Here is a 14,566-nt window from a genome sequence, read left to right on the forward strand (position 1 = left end):
TCTAGGCAAATAGGAACAGGCAAAACCTGGCTATTCATATGTTGTATTCTCATGCCTTAGATTAGGCAACTTGTTAACCTTAATGTTAAACAAAATCAAGTCCATTATCATTGAAATTTAGTAGTATTTCATGCTATTTAAATGCATTAAAGTCAAGGTTATTGGTTGCACCTTGTAAAGAGGACTCCGCCTCTTGGCATTTTCTTGTCAATGTACAGGACTTGATGTAGGGGATGTTACAAATCTAATGGTTGATTTTGTATGACTCCATGTATTTTACTACCTATGTCAGCTTCTGTCTCTTCTTAGTATTAAATTCATTGGATCCCATCTGTTCCCTCACAAGGGCTCACCATTGGCCACGCATTCCCAGGTCCTCTCGCTTTCTCGACCACTTTACACCAAATTTCATCTCGAAAACACCTGTAACTCTAACCCTAACCCGACCCCACAACCCATTTCATATGCCACATCTTATCTATAATGCCCCCACTGCCTTACCTATACAAGGCTACTGATATTTGAACTACTATGCCATGATAATTGCACAAACTCATCTTGTCTTTTATTATTTAAACAAGTGTCAAGAGTTATTAAGTTCCCAAAAAGCTCTTAGAAGCCAAATTAAAAGAAAAAGGAAGCCGAGTCTCAGCAATTTTTCCACCAAACAAGACAAGCTGAGTTTGTGCAATTTTCCACAAAACACATGGGGCGATGATATTTTCACCCCCTGCATTACGCATGCGCCCCCCTTATAACTTGATTTGACATCAAAAAAGTGTTAAAGTTGCCCACTTTTCATGTGACAAATCACGTTATAAGGGGGGCGCAGGTGGAGTGAAAATATACACATTTTCCAAGGAGTTTTTTCTTCTAAAATTGAAAACTTTCCCACTTTTCAAGGAAAACTGCAAAACTACTAGACTCTGGGATTTTATTTTCTATGGAATATATTTTCCATAGAAAATACAATTTTCTTTTCCCAATATCCAGGGTCTATTAGGGTGGCGCACTCACATAAGCATCTGGGCTTACTTTCGCCGCTCTTCTGCTTTCAGAATTTACAGTCAGAGCGACGGGATTGCCCTACATTCATTCATCTCTCTCTGAAGGAAAAAAAAAAAAAGGAAAAAGGCTATTGATATTCACACTACAATATTTTTATAACTGCACTAATTCACATTGTCTTACATTACTTTTTTTGGGATAGGTACTGTCTCATATTATTTATTCAGCTGTCAAACGTTTATTGCAATTCCCAAAAAGCTCTCACAAGCCAATTAAAACAGAAAAGACAAGATGAGTTAGTGCAATTATCAAACATAGTAGAGCCAATCATATTGGCTGGTGCTGCTCTCTTCTATTCGTGGAACAAATGTGTATTGGTGTTTGTTGTTTTCTGATTGATTGCCGGGTTTTTTTTTTTTCCTGGGATTTATGTGGGTAAAGGTAGGAGACAAAAGAGGGGACAAGCATTAATTAGAGAAAGATATTATGATGAGTGGAGAGAGAGGCTAGAGAGAGAAAGAGAGACCACCATTTTCAAGACAAGATTTTGCTGATGTCACCAAGAAAAAGCTGATGTGACCACTAAATATTCTCTCACATAAATCCTAGGAAAAAAAACCCAACAACCAAACGGAGCAAGATTCTTAGAAAAACCCAGTTGCAAAACGCTGCTGAAGTTCACAAAATAGTCATATTTACATGCTTTAATGCCATTTGATGTATTTTTTTTTGGTTTTGTTTGTGGGAGGGATCTGTGTTGTTATTTCCTATTTCCTTGATACATTGCCGTTTGGATACACGGATTTTAGAATCCCGGTTTTTAGTTTGAAGACGGTGTAAAAGAGGGTTCATGATCAAGCAGCTGTATGTTGTTCTGACAGCGTTTCTTGGATTTTAAGTGAGAAATTTAGGTTTTAAAAATCTCTCATGCTACTCTCTTCCTGTCGGAAAGAAGGGCGAGAAGTAAAAAATGATGGCTGGTCCGCTTCTTCTCTTGTCTCTTAGCTACAATTTGGAAGAAATTCCGGATTCTAAAATCCGTGCATCCAAACGGCCCCTCAGGGTTTTGGGTTTCACTTTCAGTGTCAAAAAAAATTCCCTCCTCTATGCTGGGAAAAAGTCTCGCTATTTAAGCTTAGTTTTAAATAAAAAAGCAAGACAAACACTACCTTTAGAGTAGTGGTGTATGTGATCAAAAGGGAGAGGACAAGCTTGGATTTTCCTATCTAGTAGAATAGAGATTAGTGCAAAAAAATCACCTTTTTCTTGGGCTTTTGGCTTGGGTTATTATATTGGAAAGAAAAGAGACGAGGTCGACACATAATTAACTAGGAAGTAGGTGACATTCACGGATTTCAATGTTATATTGACAACCAAACAAGCTGTTTTGCCAACGTGACTCCCAAAATGCAAAGCCCCAAGTTGTGCAGCCTGGTGGAAAAATTCTTCAAATTATTACAAAATAACGGCACTTAAAAGTTTTTTGGGATTTGTCTTCATTCATGAGGTGGCTGCTCTCACATGCAGCCCATCTGCGAAATGCCTTTTGTGATGAACGCTAGCAAATCCCAAAAAAATTTTGTTTAGAGTTTCGGAATCCAAGGCTAATTAGTTGCAAAAGGAGTGCAAAACCCCTCAAAAGTTCTTTGGATGTTTTGGCTTTTGCTTAATTCAAAGTTCAAACATAAAGTCCTATTTTTAGTTACCCTTATTAGATACAGCTCTCCTCATTCTACTCTCATTCTGTATCTGAGGATTCTTTCTGAGAGTGCCTTCTGCAAGTTAAAGATGTCAATACCAAGGTTAACTGTAATAAATTGCTGTCTAATTTATGATTAAGTGTTTAAATTAATTTTTGCAATTGACCACAGGCCTTGGGTCAGAAACCAAATTAAGGGCGGCAATCAAAAGAAAAAATCAATCAGAATCATTGTGATATGGCTTTTGAGAAACAAAACTGAGAAATTTTTATGGGTCTGAATATCTCCTTTCTTCCACTACCTTGAATGGTTCCAACACTCTGGACACTGTCACCAAGTAATCTATACATTGCTGGAACTTGGGGCTTGTTTGACAAATAATATAGGCTAATTTTCACACCCATGTGACACAACACAAATCTTTCACGAGGCATAGGCATGGCTTTTCATTGAGATGCTAGAAGACCCATTTCTTCCTCTTGACTATAAATGAAACCTTCCCCATCTCACCTTCTAGTAATCTGTGAATCCAAACATTGTCATGACCTCAATTTCCTTCACTCAGTTCCTCATTTAGAGTGGCAATGCTGTTCGACCAAGTTCATAGGCTTACTGATCTGAATTCTCCATTTCACCTACCTTGTGTAATGATAATAGTAGTTTAGTCATTTGCAATGAACCTATTACCCGTCGGATTGTTGCTGCACTGTTAAGGCTGTTAGTTTGTAGAGCTTTAGAAACCAAAATCCTGTATCGGCATCTTCGAAGGATTCTCTCTAGTCATTAATACCCAAATGTCACTTTCCTTGCCTTCTCCCTGGAATTGCACACTCACCCAATTAGTATCGAAGTTTTATAAAACTTGCTGAGGACCAAAGTCCAACTCATAGACTCACAGCCATTGTTTAAAAGGACTGGTGTAAACTGATTTTCTTTTTCTTTTTTAAAAAGAGTCCTGGATTAGATAAGCCATTGAGCTTTCCAGGTTTAGAAAAAAAACTGAGTATGCCCTTGACCCTATTCAGATCCAAATGGGCCATGGGTGAGATTTTTATTACTCCAGATAGAGTTCTTTAGTTGCTTGCGCCGTTCTTTTATTTTTTTGGTGGAAGATGATCAGAACAACCGTTTTCCACGTGTATGCATGTTTGAAATGCATCTGCCGCTAGCATTCAAAAATTAAAGAGCAAAAGATATTCAAATTTCCATCCATTCAAAGAAGGAAACAGAAGAAAACAAGGGAACATGAGTTTAGTCAAATTGGCTAATCCAAAGTCACTCTTAAGAGTCTTGGAATATGGGTTTCTAGCAGGACAAAAGAGCATAGGGTGGAAACAAAAAGGAAAAAAAGGAGAAACTACAAACAAGTGCTTAAGAATTACTATGCGCAGAAATGAGAAAAAGGTCGACAATGGGTACCATTCAAAATGCACTTTCTCCTTACCTCTTTGGAACCATGGTCTATGCGCTGCTTGACGGATATGGCGTTCATTCCTTTCTAAGATTTCATCAACTTTACTTGATTGAGACAATAAGGGCCCTGAGAACTCAATCTTGTCTCCTTCATCCTGGTAACCCTGAGAATTATTTTTCAAAAGAAATAAAATTTCAATCTCGTCCTACGGAACAAAAAATGAAAAGATAATCAATATAATTTCATCCATACCAGAATATTTCGCTTCGATGACAGTTCATCCCTTTGGTAAAGAGCAGCCAATAATTCCTGAGAATGGTATACATCAGAGGCATCAAAAGAGTCTAGATGATCAACCTGAGTCCACTGTTTCAGCATTGCACGCTTAACAAACTCGAACGACTCATGGCCTTTGGAATCAATGTGGGCAACACATAACACATCTCTATTTGCCCGCCTCTTCGAGTCTGAAATATCGAATGACTCATGGCCCTTGGAATCAATGTGGGCACCACATAAAACATCTCTATTTGCTCGCCTCTTCGAGTCTGAAATGTTTCTTGGTATAACGATAGTCGAGGCATCTAAGGCACCAGAGACTAAACCTCTTGAACTAGATCTACTGTGTAATCTTAAGGAAGCATTGCCCTCTTTACGTTTCTTTGCCCATGCAAACCCACTAGATGCATTAATATGTAAGGGGCCCGTGAAAGTTAGGTCCCCTTGAGAGGCCTGCTTTGCATGGAAGGCTACTTCTGGTAAATTAACTGCCATCTTTGGTGGCTCAACACATGATCTACCATCATCATCTTGCTTGGGACGATTCAGCTTTGCACTGTCACTTCTACGGATTTCTTGAGCATTGATGTGTGGCTCCTGCAGAGATAAAAATAGTCTCTAGTTCAGAGAAAACTTCAAATTTGTTTGTATCATATTCTCTGCAACTTGAATAATGAATCAAGCAACAATGCATGTGGCAGATAACCGGTGTCTCCACAAGTGTAGGAAAGTCCTCTGGGTATAAATCTTCTCGAAGAGAGGCCTTATTGGTATTCTTGTGGTTTCCCATCTCATTTTGGATTAGCCCTTATCCATAAAACTTTGATGTCATCCCCGTGCTGCAATCTTTTCTGGGTTTTTTTTTTTTTTAAAAAGCAACGATGCATAAGTCAACCAGTTCAATATGGAGAAATTTTCTGAGTACCTGTGTGGGTGCAGCCAATTTACCAAGGCCATTTGCAGGTCTTCTTGTTGCTGGTACTCTTGTTGCTACAGAATTACGCACTCTACCAGCAGCCTTTTTCCTGAAAATGCCAGAGAAAAAGTTGTAACATGAATCATCATGAAACATGGGAGGCATATAAAGGATTTATATTGATCCTGTTTGCAATAAGAACAGGGTTTAAACACCCAAAACTTTAGTCAATGAAGGCTGGAGTCGAAAGTCTAAACTGCCTCAGAACTTGGTTGATCAAGAGATTAAAGGGTCGTTTAGATACGCGGAATACGCGGAATTTAGAATCCTGGATTTCCTAAAATCCTGGTTGGGAGACGAGAGAAGGAGACTATCTGTCGTTTTCTGATTTCTTGACCTTCTCTCCGTCGAGCGAGAGAGTAGGAGATCGGCCCGTGTTTCCAGGTTTTAGAAATCTCAGGATCGGGGAGGGATTTCTAAAACCTGGATTTCTTACTTAAAATCCAGAATAATGGATAGTAAAATCCAGAATTTACCGCTTTCAAACTAAAACTTGGATTCTTAAATCAACATATCCAAACAGCCCCTAAGTGTTTTGAGTTTAAAAGGGTTATTCCAAGTTTTAGTAGAGTTGAGTCAACTCGGAAGAGCTCAATAGAGTTTATAAGAACTAGCAGAGAATAGCTTGTGACAGAAGGGTTAAAGTTACATCGATGATTTGGCCTATCCAGTCTAGTTCCCTATTTAGTGAATTTATTATTAAAATCATTTGAGGAGGTTACTGGAATTGCATCAGCAACTGCATTCAACTCTTCATCTAACGACTAAAATACCGATAATATATAACAGTTTCCTTAGCACTAAGCAAAAAAAAGGGCAGCCCAGTGCACGAGGCTCCCGCCATTGCGGGGTCTGGGGAGGGCTAGATGTACGCCGCCTTAGCCCTGCTTTGCAGAGAGGCTGTTTCGGTGACTCGAACCCGTGACCACCAGGCCACAATGGAGCAACCTTACTGTTGCGCCAGCCTTACCCCTGCTTTTGTGCCTTAGCACTAAGCAACAAAAGCATAAAATCAAATAAGCAACAAAAGCATAAAATCAAATAAGCAACAAAAGCATAAAATCAAATGACCTGGAAACACTTAATGAGATAGGATAACCATCCAAATAGGATATGCTCACCTATGTGCCTCTTCACGACTTTTTGCATCGATCTCCTTGTTAGGCGCATATTTTGGCAAGGTTGATGGATCACATGCATATGGCTTTGTTGTGAAGTACTGAGCATAAAACAACATCAAATGGTAAGTGCAACCATAGTACAATAGAGCTGCTACAGAGACAACTACATGTACATACAAACTCACATCTTATGTATTCTATTCACAACCTTAGGCTAAGGTTTTGCGGTGATGGCATGTTGACTTGACAATTGACTTAAAGAAGAGGATGGAATCCCATCCAAAAACTCACAAGTACATGGTCAAACTAGTCGAGAGGTTTTCCATGATGAATGAAGCATGGTTACCAGTGTGTTGCCACTGGAATTTGGAATGCAGATGGGATAAGGGAATCCCATTAACAATCACAAAAATGGTTTTGTTATAGAAGGAGTTGCGCGTATATTTCGACATTTTGTTGTTCAGTGGTAATTCCCTGATGTTTGTGGGAAGATAGTGATTGAGGATTACACTGTTTCAGTACAGTTCTTATTCTGTATCAATGTCACATGTACCTTCTTCCACTGCTTCCTGATTTTTTTCTCTGGATTTTTATAACAATTACCAGAAAATGAATAATTCAAGACGGACGTGGGACCTTCTGGCAAATATTGTAATCGCAAGGGCGATGGGAGTATACTCAACTCAACTCAACTAAGCCTTTGTCCCAAACCAGTTGGGCTAATGAATCCTTTAGAAAATTTTCATGAAGAAGGTGAAAGGATCTATTTGGCTAATCGCAAGGGCGATGGGAGTATACATGGGATATAAATCAAGACATATATATAACTTGAAATTTTGTGTTTTATAAGTTATGTAATATACTATAAAGAAACATATACTTAGAACTATAAGAAAATTTACTTACACAGTCCTTTGGGACCATATTAGAATAGTAGGGGACCAGTTGGCCCGTTCCGAAGAGCAGAGTCGGAGATTTTCGATCATCTTCCATCTTGAGAGTATTTTTGTTTCATTCTTCTCCTTTAATGTGTATTTTACTTGACCATCTCGGTCCCTTGGTATTTTGGCCCTCTTTTTATTTACTTAAATTTTACCATTTAAAAAAATCAATGTAGAAAAGAACTAGGACAAATAAGAGCAAGATGGCTCAAATATCAAGCAAAAGTTCCACAGGAAGAATAATTTTATTATAAGAACTACCTCAGATGCAAGAGCAGAAGAGGCGGTCCCACGCTTGTAAGGTTCGATGGAAAGAAGAGTTTCTACCAGACTCAAAGCAGTCTCTGGGAAACCTTTACATGTTTCTCCAAGACAACTCTCATAAGGTTGTTGAGGTTTAAAAATTGTTCCATGAGGCCACTTAGATTTCCTCCAGTATTCATCTGGGGGTGAGCCGCAGAGCTTAAAGATTTTGTGTAATTGTTCAACCTGCAGATGGAAAATAACTATTATTTTATAAATTCTAATAGCAAACAAAGATTCTGTTATAAAAGTTACACTAATACTTATGAGGTATGAAATTTCAATGTTTTTCTCCTTGGGAATGCCAAAAGCATAAGTTTGCTATAGGAGTTGGTACCACATAACTCCGATAAATACATGCATATGTATTTGTTAAAGTATAAAAGATTAAATGACACCATCTCCAAAAGCTTAAGCTTGTGGAGTCATTGGTTGTTTCACATGGTATCACATTGGTTGTTTCACAAGGTATCAGAGCCAAGGTTCTGGGTTCAAAACTCCTTGATATTGAAAAATCCACATGTAATGACCAACCATAAAAAGAGGATCTACACGTGAGCGGGAGTGTTAAAGTATAAAAGATTAAATGACACCATCTCCAAAAGCTTAACCTTTTGGAGTAATTGGTTGTTTCACATTCTTTATCAGTCCTGATAATGGTCCTTGAGACCTCATGAACAAGCCTACATGTGTGTTATAAGAGTTGGTAAATTTCAGACTTTTCTCCTTGGGAATATCAAAAACCTAAGCGTGTTACAACTTACAAGTTTTTTTCTCATACACTTCGAGAAAAAGAAAAGCAGTAAAGATTAGATGACAGGTGTGATCACCTCAGTTCTCCCTTGTAGTATAGGCTTCCCGAGCAACAGTTCTGCAAACACGCAACCAACACTCCATAAATCTACAGAAGCTCCATAGTCAGTTGATCCCAATAAAAGCTCGGGTGGCCGATACCAAAGGGTCACCACACGACTGGTTAGCGGTTGCCTATGTCCGGCATTGAAGAAATTTGCCAGACCAAAATCAGCCATTTTCAAAATTCCTTCATTATTGACTAGGAGATTTGATCCCTTGATGTCACGATGCATGATACCTCGCGAGTGGCAGTGCTCGAGCCCAGATAACAACTGGCGCATGTAGCACTTAACCTAGACAATATAGACATTCATAATCACTCGTATCAAGATTCAATAATGTCTTAATCTTAAACCATTCAAAAAAAGAAAGGAGAAAATGTCTTAAACTGCACCAATACTAATTGAGAACAGCAACAAACCTGGGATTCACCAAAATTGATGTCAGGACAAGATGACAATCCGGCAAGGTCATGGTCCATGTATTCAAACACGAGATATATACTACAAGATAATCGAGAAGTAATCAAACCCTCTAGCTTCACAACATTTGGATGGTCGAGTCTCCGGAGAATCAATATTTCTCGTGCCATGAACCTTACACTCTCAGGCTCAAAATTGTCGAAGCGCACTTTCTTCAGGGCAACTATCTTTCCAGTGTCAATATCACGTGCTCGAAAGACACTGCTGTATGTACCTTGTCCTATCTTCCAATGCAATTGGCATAGAAAAACATCTAGTCAGGAGATAGCTAGATTTGCAAAGAATTGAAATTTTAACAATATGAGAGATAATAAGCAATCATTCAAGCCTGCCACCAACAACCAACTGATCATGAAAAGCAAGCAGAGAAAATAAAATATGTAATGGTAATATGAACAAAACTGAAATTTGAGCAATATCATTAATTTCCATACATGTTGTAGTAGACAGTCATTCAAGTCTGCCAACCAACAACCAACCAGTGACTTAAAAAAACAAAAAAACATGCCAAACAATTAAAGTATATTTAATGGAAAATAGGACTAAACTTGAAATTTGAGCAATTTTATCATTTCCATGGAGGTGAACATCATATCCAGAAGATTCTGTTGTTAAGTTAGCATCACAATAGTTGTTAAGGGTCCACTACATATAATAGTTTTTTACCACAAGCACTGACAAACCTCTCAAATTTAGGTGATCATAAATCTTATTAGATAACATATTTTCACTTGAACCATTTTATTTAATGGCATGATCTTAGCTGATTACTTGAATTGTCATAAGGATTATCATCTACCAATCTTAATTTGAACTGCTTTTCTATCAGTTTTTCCAAATAAAATGAATATGAAAACAGACAACTGAGTCAAGAATCTGAAATGGGTTGGCTTGGAATTTTCCATTTCCTTCTTCAATTTTATTCCATTCAATCAACACAACATACACAAAACAAATGAATATAAAAACAGACAAATCAGTCAAAAATTTGAAATGGGTCGGCTGAGATTTAATGAACATTCAATCAACACAACATATAAAAAACAAATGAATATGAAAACAGACAAATGACTCAAAAATCTGATATGGGTCAGTTTGGATTTTTCCATTACCTTCTCCAATTTCTCAAATGAGTCTGCATTAAGGGGAACCCATCCCTGAATGGCTTCTCCAGCCACAGCACTGAGCCAAGAAGGCCAACCCGCGGCAACCTGTTCCCCTTCAATGTATTTCTGCAAATTGCCCAATCTCAAACTTAGAGAATCAGACCCAATAGAACTTCCCCTCCCAGATTCTTCCAATTCACACTTTTTCTTCTCAAGTTCAGCTTGGTTTTGTGCAGAAGGCAAAATGCCCGGACCCTGGGCCCGTAAAGAGCCTGAATAATCAAAAGCAGGGGTTATAGAGACAGTATTCTTTGAGGCGATGCAACCCATCAGTGCAAAGGAAAGAATAGATTGAATTGAAGAAACCCAGAAAGAATTAGATTAGAAATGGAAAAAAAGAGCCATAATTGGGGAAAGGTTTTAGAGATATTTGAAGAAACCCAGAAAGAATTATAGATTAGAAATGGGGAAAAGGAGACACCATTAGACAAAGAGGAATGAATGGTGGGAGGAAAGGCTAAAACACTAGAGATATTTGAGATGGGTCAGGGTTACCCTTTCTAGCGAGATTTGCGGAAGATTGAGAATGACAGGATTTAATGAGATTTTGGATATCTGTAACAAACTGGCCCCAATCAACGCAAACACTCGTGGTGTTCGAATCTTTCTCTTTCTCTTAAAAGAAGCTGGTGAAAGGGGGGCAGTTAGATTTTGATATCAGCACTATCATGTTTTAATGATTGCATAAACTCATCTTGTCTTTTCTGTTTTAATTGGCTTGTGGGTGCTTTTTGGGAACTGTAATAACCTTTTAGGCTGTTTAAATAATAAGAGACAAGATGAGTTAGTGCAGATAATAAAACTTAGTAGTTCCAATATCAGTAACGTTTTCTAGTTTTACTATTTCTCCTCATTTGATTTTTATATCATTAACCTTCACTCTCTTTCATGGACATCGAAAGTTTGTAATTTTGTATTGTTTGGAGGGAATGTTTGTAATCTCTCTCTCATGAGCTATGAAAGTTTGTAATTTTGTATTGTATATTATTTAGAGAAATGTATGTAATTTCTCTATTTCTCTTTGATGATATTTGAAAGTTAGTAATTTTATATTGCATGTAGAAATGCTTGTAGAGCTGGACAATTTGAGCCGCGTAAATCCTTTCACCTTTTTCATGGAAATTTTCTAAAGGATTCATTAGCCGAACCCAACTAATTTGAGACAAAAGGTTAGTTGAGTTGAGTATGGAGAAATGCTTGTAATTTGACTTTTTTCTCTCTCATGTCTCTGACGGTTTGTAATTTTGTGTTTCAGAGAGAAAGAGATAGAGAGAGATGGTACTTTTGTCTACGTGCAGTGGTGTTGTTGAGACTAAGAATTTCCTTTTAGAAGGAGATGGGAAACGACTACTTGTCTTCACGTAGAGTGGTGTCGTTGACACTAATTCTTTTGAGAAGGAGATGGGAAAGGCCTGGAAGGGTTCAAGTCAAAAAAATACACGGAAGCATTGAATAAAGAAATACAGCTCCGGAGGGAGAGAGAGAGAGAGAGAGGCATACGAATTAAAGTCTCCTTTCCATACCTCTACTCCAACACTAGTGGCCCACAACTTGAGTTGTGTTGGGACCCACAATGCATACCAATTAAAGTCACCTTTCCACACCTCTACTCCAACACTAGTGGCCCACAACTTGAGTTGTGTTGGGACCCACACCAACAAATGATCTCTTTCTCTCTCTCTCTCTCTCAACATTTGTCTACATTTTTTGGCAATGGGGAGAAACTTGAGGAATGTGCCAGGGTTCACACTATAGAATTCCAAGAAACAAGAGGAGCACACCTATAGCTATAGTTAAATAACAATCCATGAATGGCTGAGAGAATGGACCCCATCTATCATTAAATAACAATCCATGAATCCTCATCAGCCTGTGAAAACACCCAATAACCAAGTCTCTTGCCTTTTATAAATAACGGGAAACCCTCCCTCAATCAAGGGTCAAGATTAGTTGACTTGGACCCTTGAATGAATGGTTCAAGCCTCCAAGTGGGTTGATATTTTGATGGATTGGCCTTCTTAAATACTAATCTTTTTGCTTCTTAAAAAGAAACAGTTTGAAAAGGTTCAAATTGTGTTCATCAACCTGCACATTTCTCCCCATTTTTATTTTATTTTTGAAGCTTTTTTGGAGTCCCTTCAGGAGATAATGATTCTCCCATTTCCAACTGTTTATTATGTGAGAATTAGTAGTTGTTGAATACACCCTCAATCGTCCAAAATGAATTTCTAAATACACAGATTCATCAGGTTGGACCTAAATTATTAACATGCTCTCCAAGAAGGTTGAAAAGAGCTGATGATATCTTTTTAACATTTTGCATTCATGACTGTACATTCTGTCTTGACTTTTGCATGTGGATAGCAAATTCTCTCCTTGAACTTTGTAAATTCTTTTTGACCTTTGCATGGGGAAATCATATTTCTACCCACTTTTCATCATTTCCACCCCCATTTTGTATAACTTTTCTTGAATATGTTGTCATTTTGGCTCGGGTTGGGTTGGCATTTACTCGGGTTGGCTTGGGGTTGAGGCCTTGGCAACCCGACCTCTGTCCTCTAATTTTATCTTGATTTTCTCTGGATTATTGTATTTTTCTCCGATTTCGGATTAGGTGGGTTGAGAGATTTAGCAGTCGGTTGGGCTACGGTTGACCATCCTCAACCTGAGGCTCAAGTTGGATCGGGTTAGGGTTGAGGGAATGCTATCTCTAGCTGGGTTAGAGTTGGCCTCAACCTGACCCGAGTTGCACCTCAAAGGAAGAGGAGGAAGAGGACATGTTGGAGGAAAGGATAGAAATATCATTTACCCTTTGCATTTGGAGTTGTAAATTCTAGTTTTGACCCCTCTCTCTCTCTCTCTCAAGCAATCATGCTGTCTCCCATTATCCAACGGTCCATGTTCCATCATGGGTGTTCATTCGATTGCATGCATGTGGACACAAGCCAGGAGAAAAAGATCTATTACTTTTGCAAAGCTATCAATGATCTACCATCAAAAGCAAACAAAAATCCATCGGGCAAATATTAGGTTCTACCAAAATGAACAAAACACTCCTCTTTAATGGTAACTTTTCAAATGGAAATTTAACCCTTAAATAAGGGTACTTTGTAATTTACCATCTTAATCTTTATTTTCAAAACAGAGCCCCATTTTAGAAGTGTTTTCCACTAAAGACAGATAGAAGGTGGGGTGGATGAGTCGCTTGGTAAGTGGGCATCCGATCATTATCCCAACAACTTTCCTCTCCACAGACACAGATCTTTTTCCTTTTGTAAGCACATATGAAAACTTGGAAAACCTACCATTGTCCTAACTACTTTCATGTGCACACATAAGGATGCTTTTATCTTTTCTAATTGCATACGAAACATTAGGAATACCTACCCATCTGCCCATTTAATTATAAGGAATGATCTAATGTTGAGCATATTTGGTTGCTATAAGATGATATTGGCACTGCGGATTTCAATAGTGAAGTCCTAATTTTTTGTCATTTTCTAAATTAATATTCTGTAGTGACCTATGAAGTTCGGCCTTACTACATTTTAAGACTGACCAGAGTCTCCACCTAGGACATCGTCTAGGAGTCATAGTCGACTCTAGTGGAACTAAGGAGGAGAGAGGGGGAGAAACTTGAGAGGAAACGAGTGTAGAGAGCATGAGAAATCCCTAAAACATAGGGAGAACAAAAAAAATCACTACTTCAAATTGGGTTTTTTTTCCTGTTTTTTTAGTGGCTTTTCATGCTTCCCTCACTCCCACTCTCTCAAGTCTCTTCCTCAGGCCAGTTCTCACAACTGAAATGGCCTGCTCATATTCCATGGTTGCCAAACATGCCCAAAAAATATGAATTTTTACTGGAAACTCTGGTTGTCAAGGGAAAAAATTATGTTACCAACATGGCCTTAAGAGTAGACACTGTCCACATTTTAAGATGCAGTGAAATTGAATCTACAAGTACCTTCGATGTTTTTGTCAAGCAGAGATAGAGAATAATATATCTAAACTTCTGTTTTAACTTTTGTCTTGGCTGATTAAGGGAATGTGAGTTTTTCATGCTTCGTGGCCAATTGATCTACCATCATGATTCTAATCATCAGAATCAAGAACAATTTCATTTCTCTTCTGCCCAAGTACATATATCTTTTGATGCAGTTAGAACTGATCCAAATAATCAAACTAATAGAAATAAATGCATGGGAATAGAGGGAATCAGCAAAATTGCTCCTCAATGGTTTTATAAATTGACTGAAGTGAAAGTTAAGATAGCACCAGACAAAATATTGAAAAAATTGCAAAAACATTATACACTGATGTA

The 14,566-nt window shown here is 38.1% G+C and overlaps 1 protein-coding gene across 1 annotated transcript; it reads right to left on the reverse strand.

Annotated features, from left to right (window-relative positions):
- Window positions 1–2,950: 2,950 nt before the first annotated feature.
- Window positions 2,951–10,824, reverse strand: LOC143850728 (protein IMPAIRED IN BABA-INDUCED STERILITY 1-like). Its single transcript, XM_077359961.1, has 9 exons — window positions 10,192–10,824; window positions 9,019–9,303; window positions 8,573–8,890; window positions 7,701–7,928; window positions 6,499–6,596; window positions 5,327–5,426; window positions 4,375–4,998; window positions 4,153–4,285; window positions 2,951–3,525 (listed from the first exon to the last, which is right to left on the reverse strand). The coding sequence occupies exons 1-9, from the start codon at window positions 10,513–10,515 to the stop codon at window positions 3,506–3,508; spliced, it is 2,130 nt and encodes a 709-aa protein (XP_077216076.1). The 5' UTR covers window positions 10,516–10,824; the 3' UTR covers window positions 2,951–3,505.
- Window positions 10,825–14,566: the final 3,742 nt, after the last annotated feature.

This window comes from Tasmannia lanceolata, unplaced genomic scaffold, assembly GCF_043159265.1.
Source record: "Tasmannia lanceolata isolate RefF3 unplaced genomic scaffold, GAP_Taslan_0.1 ptg000018l, whole genome shotgun sequence".
Lineage (NCBI taxonomy): Eukaryota > Viridiplantae > Streptophyta > Magnoliopsida > Canellales > Winteraceae > Tasmannia > Tasmannia lanceolata.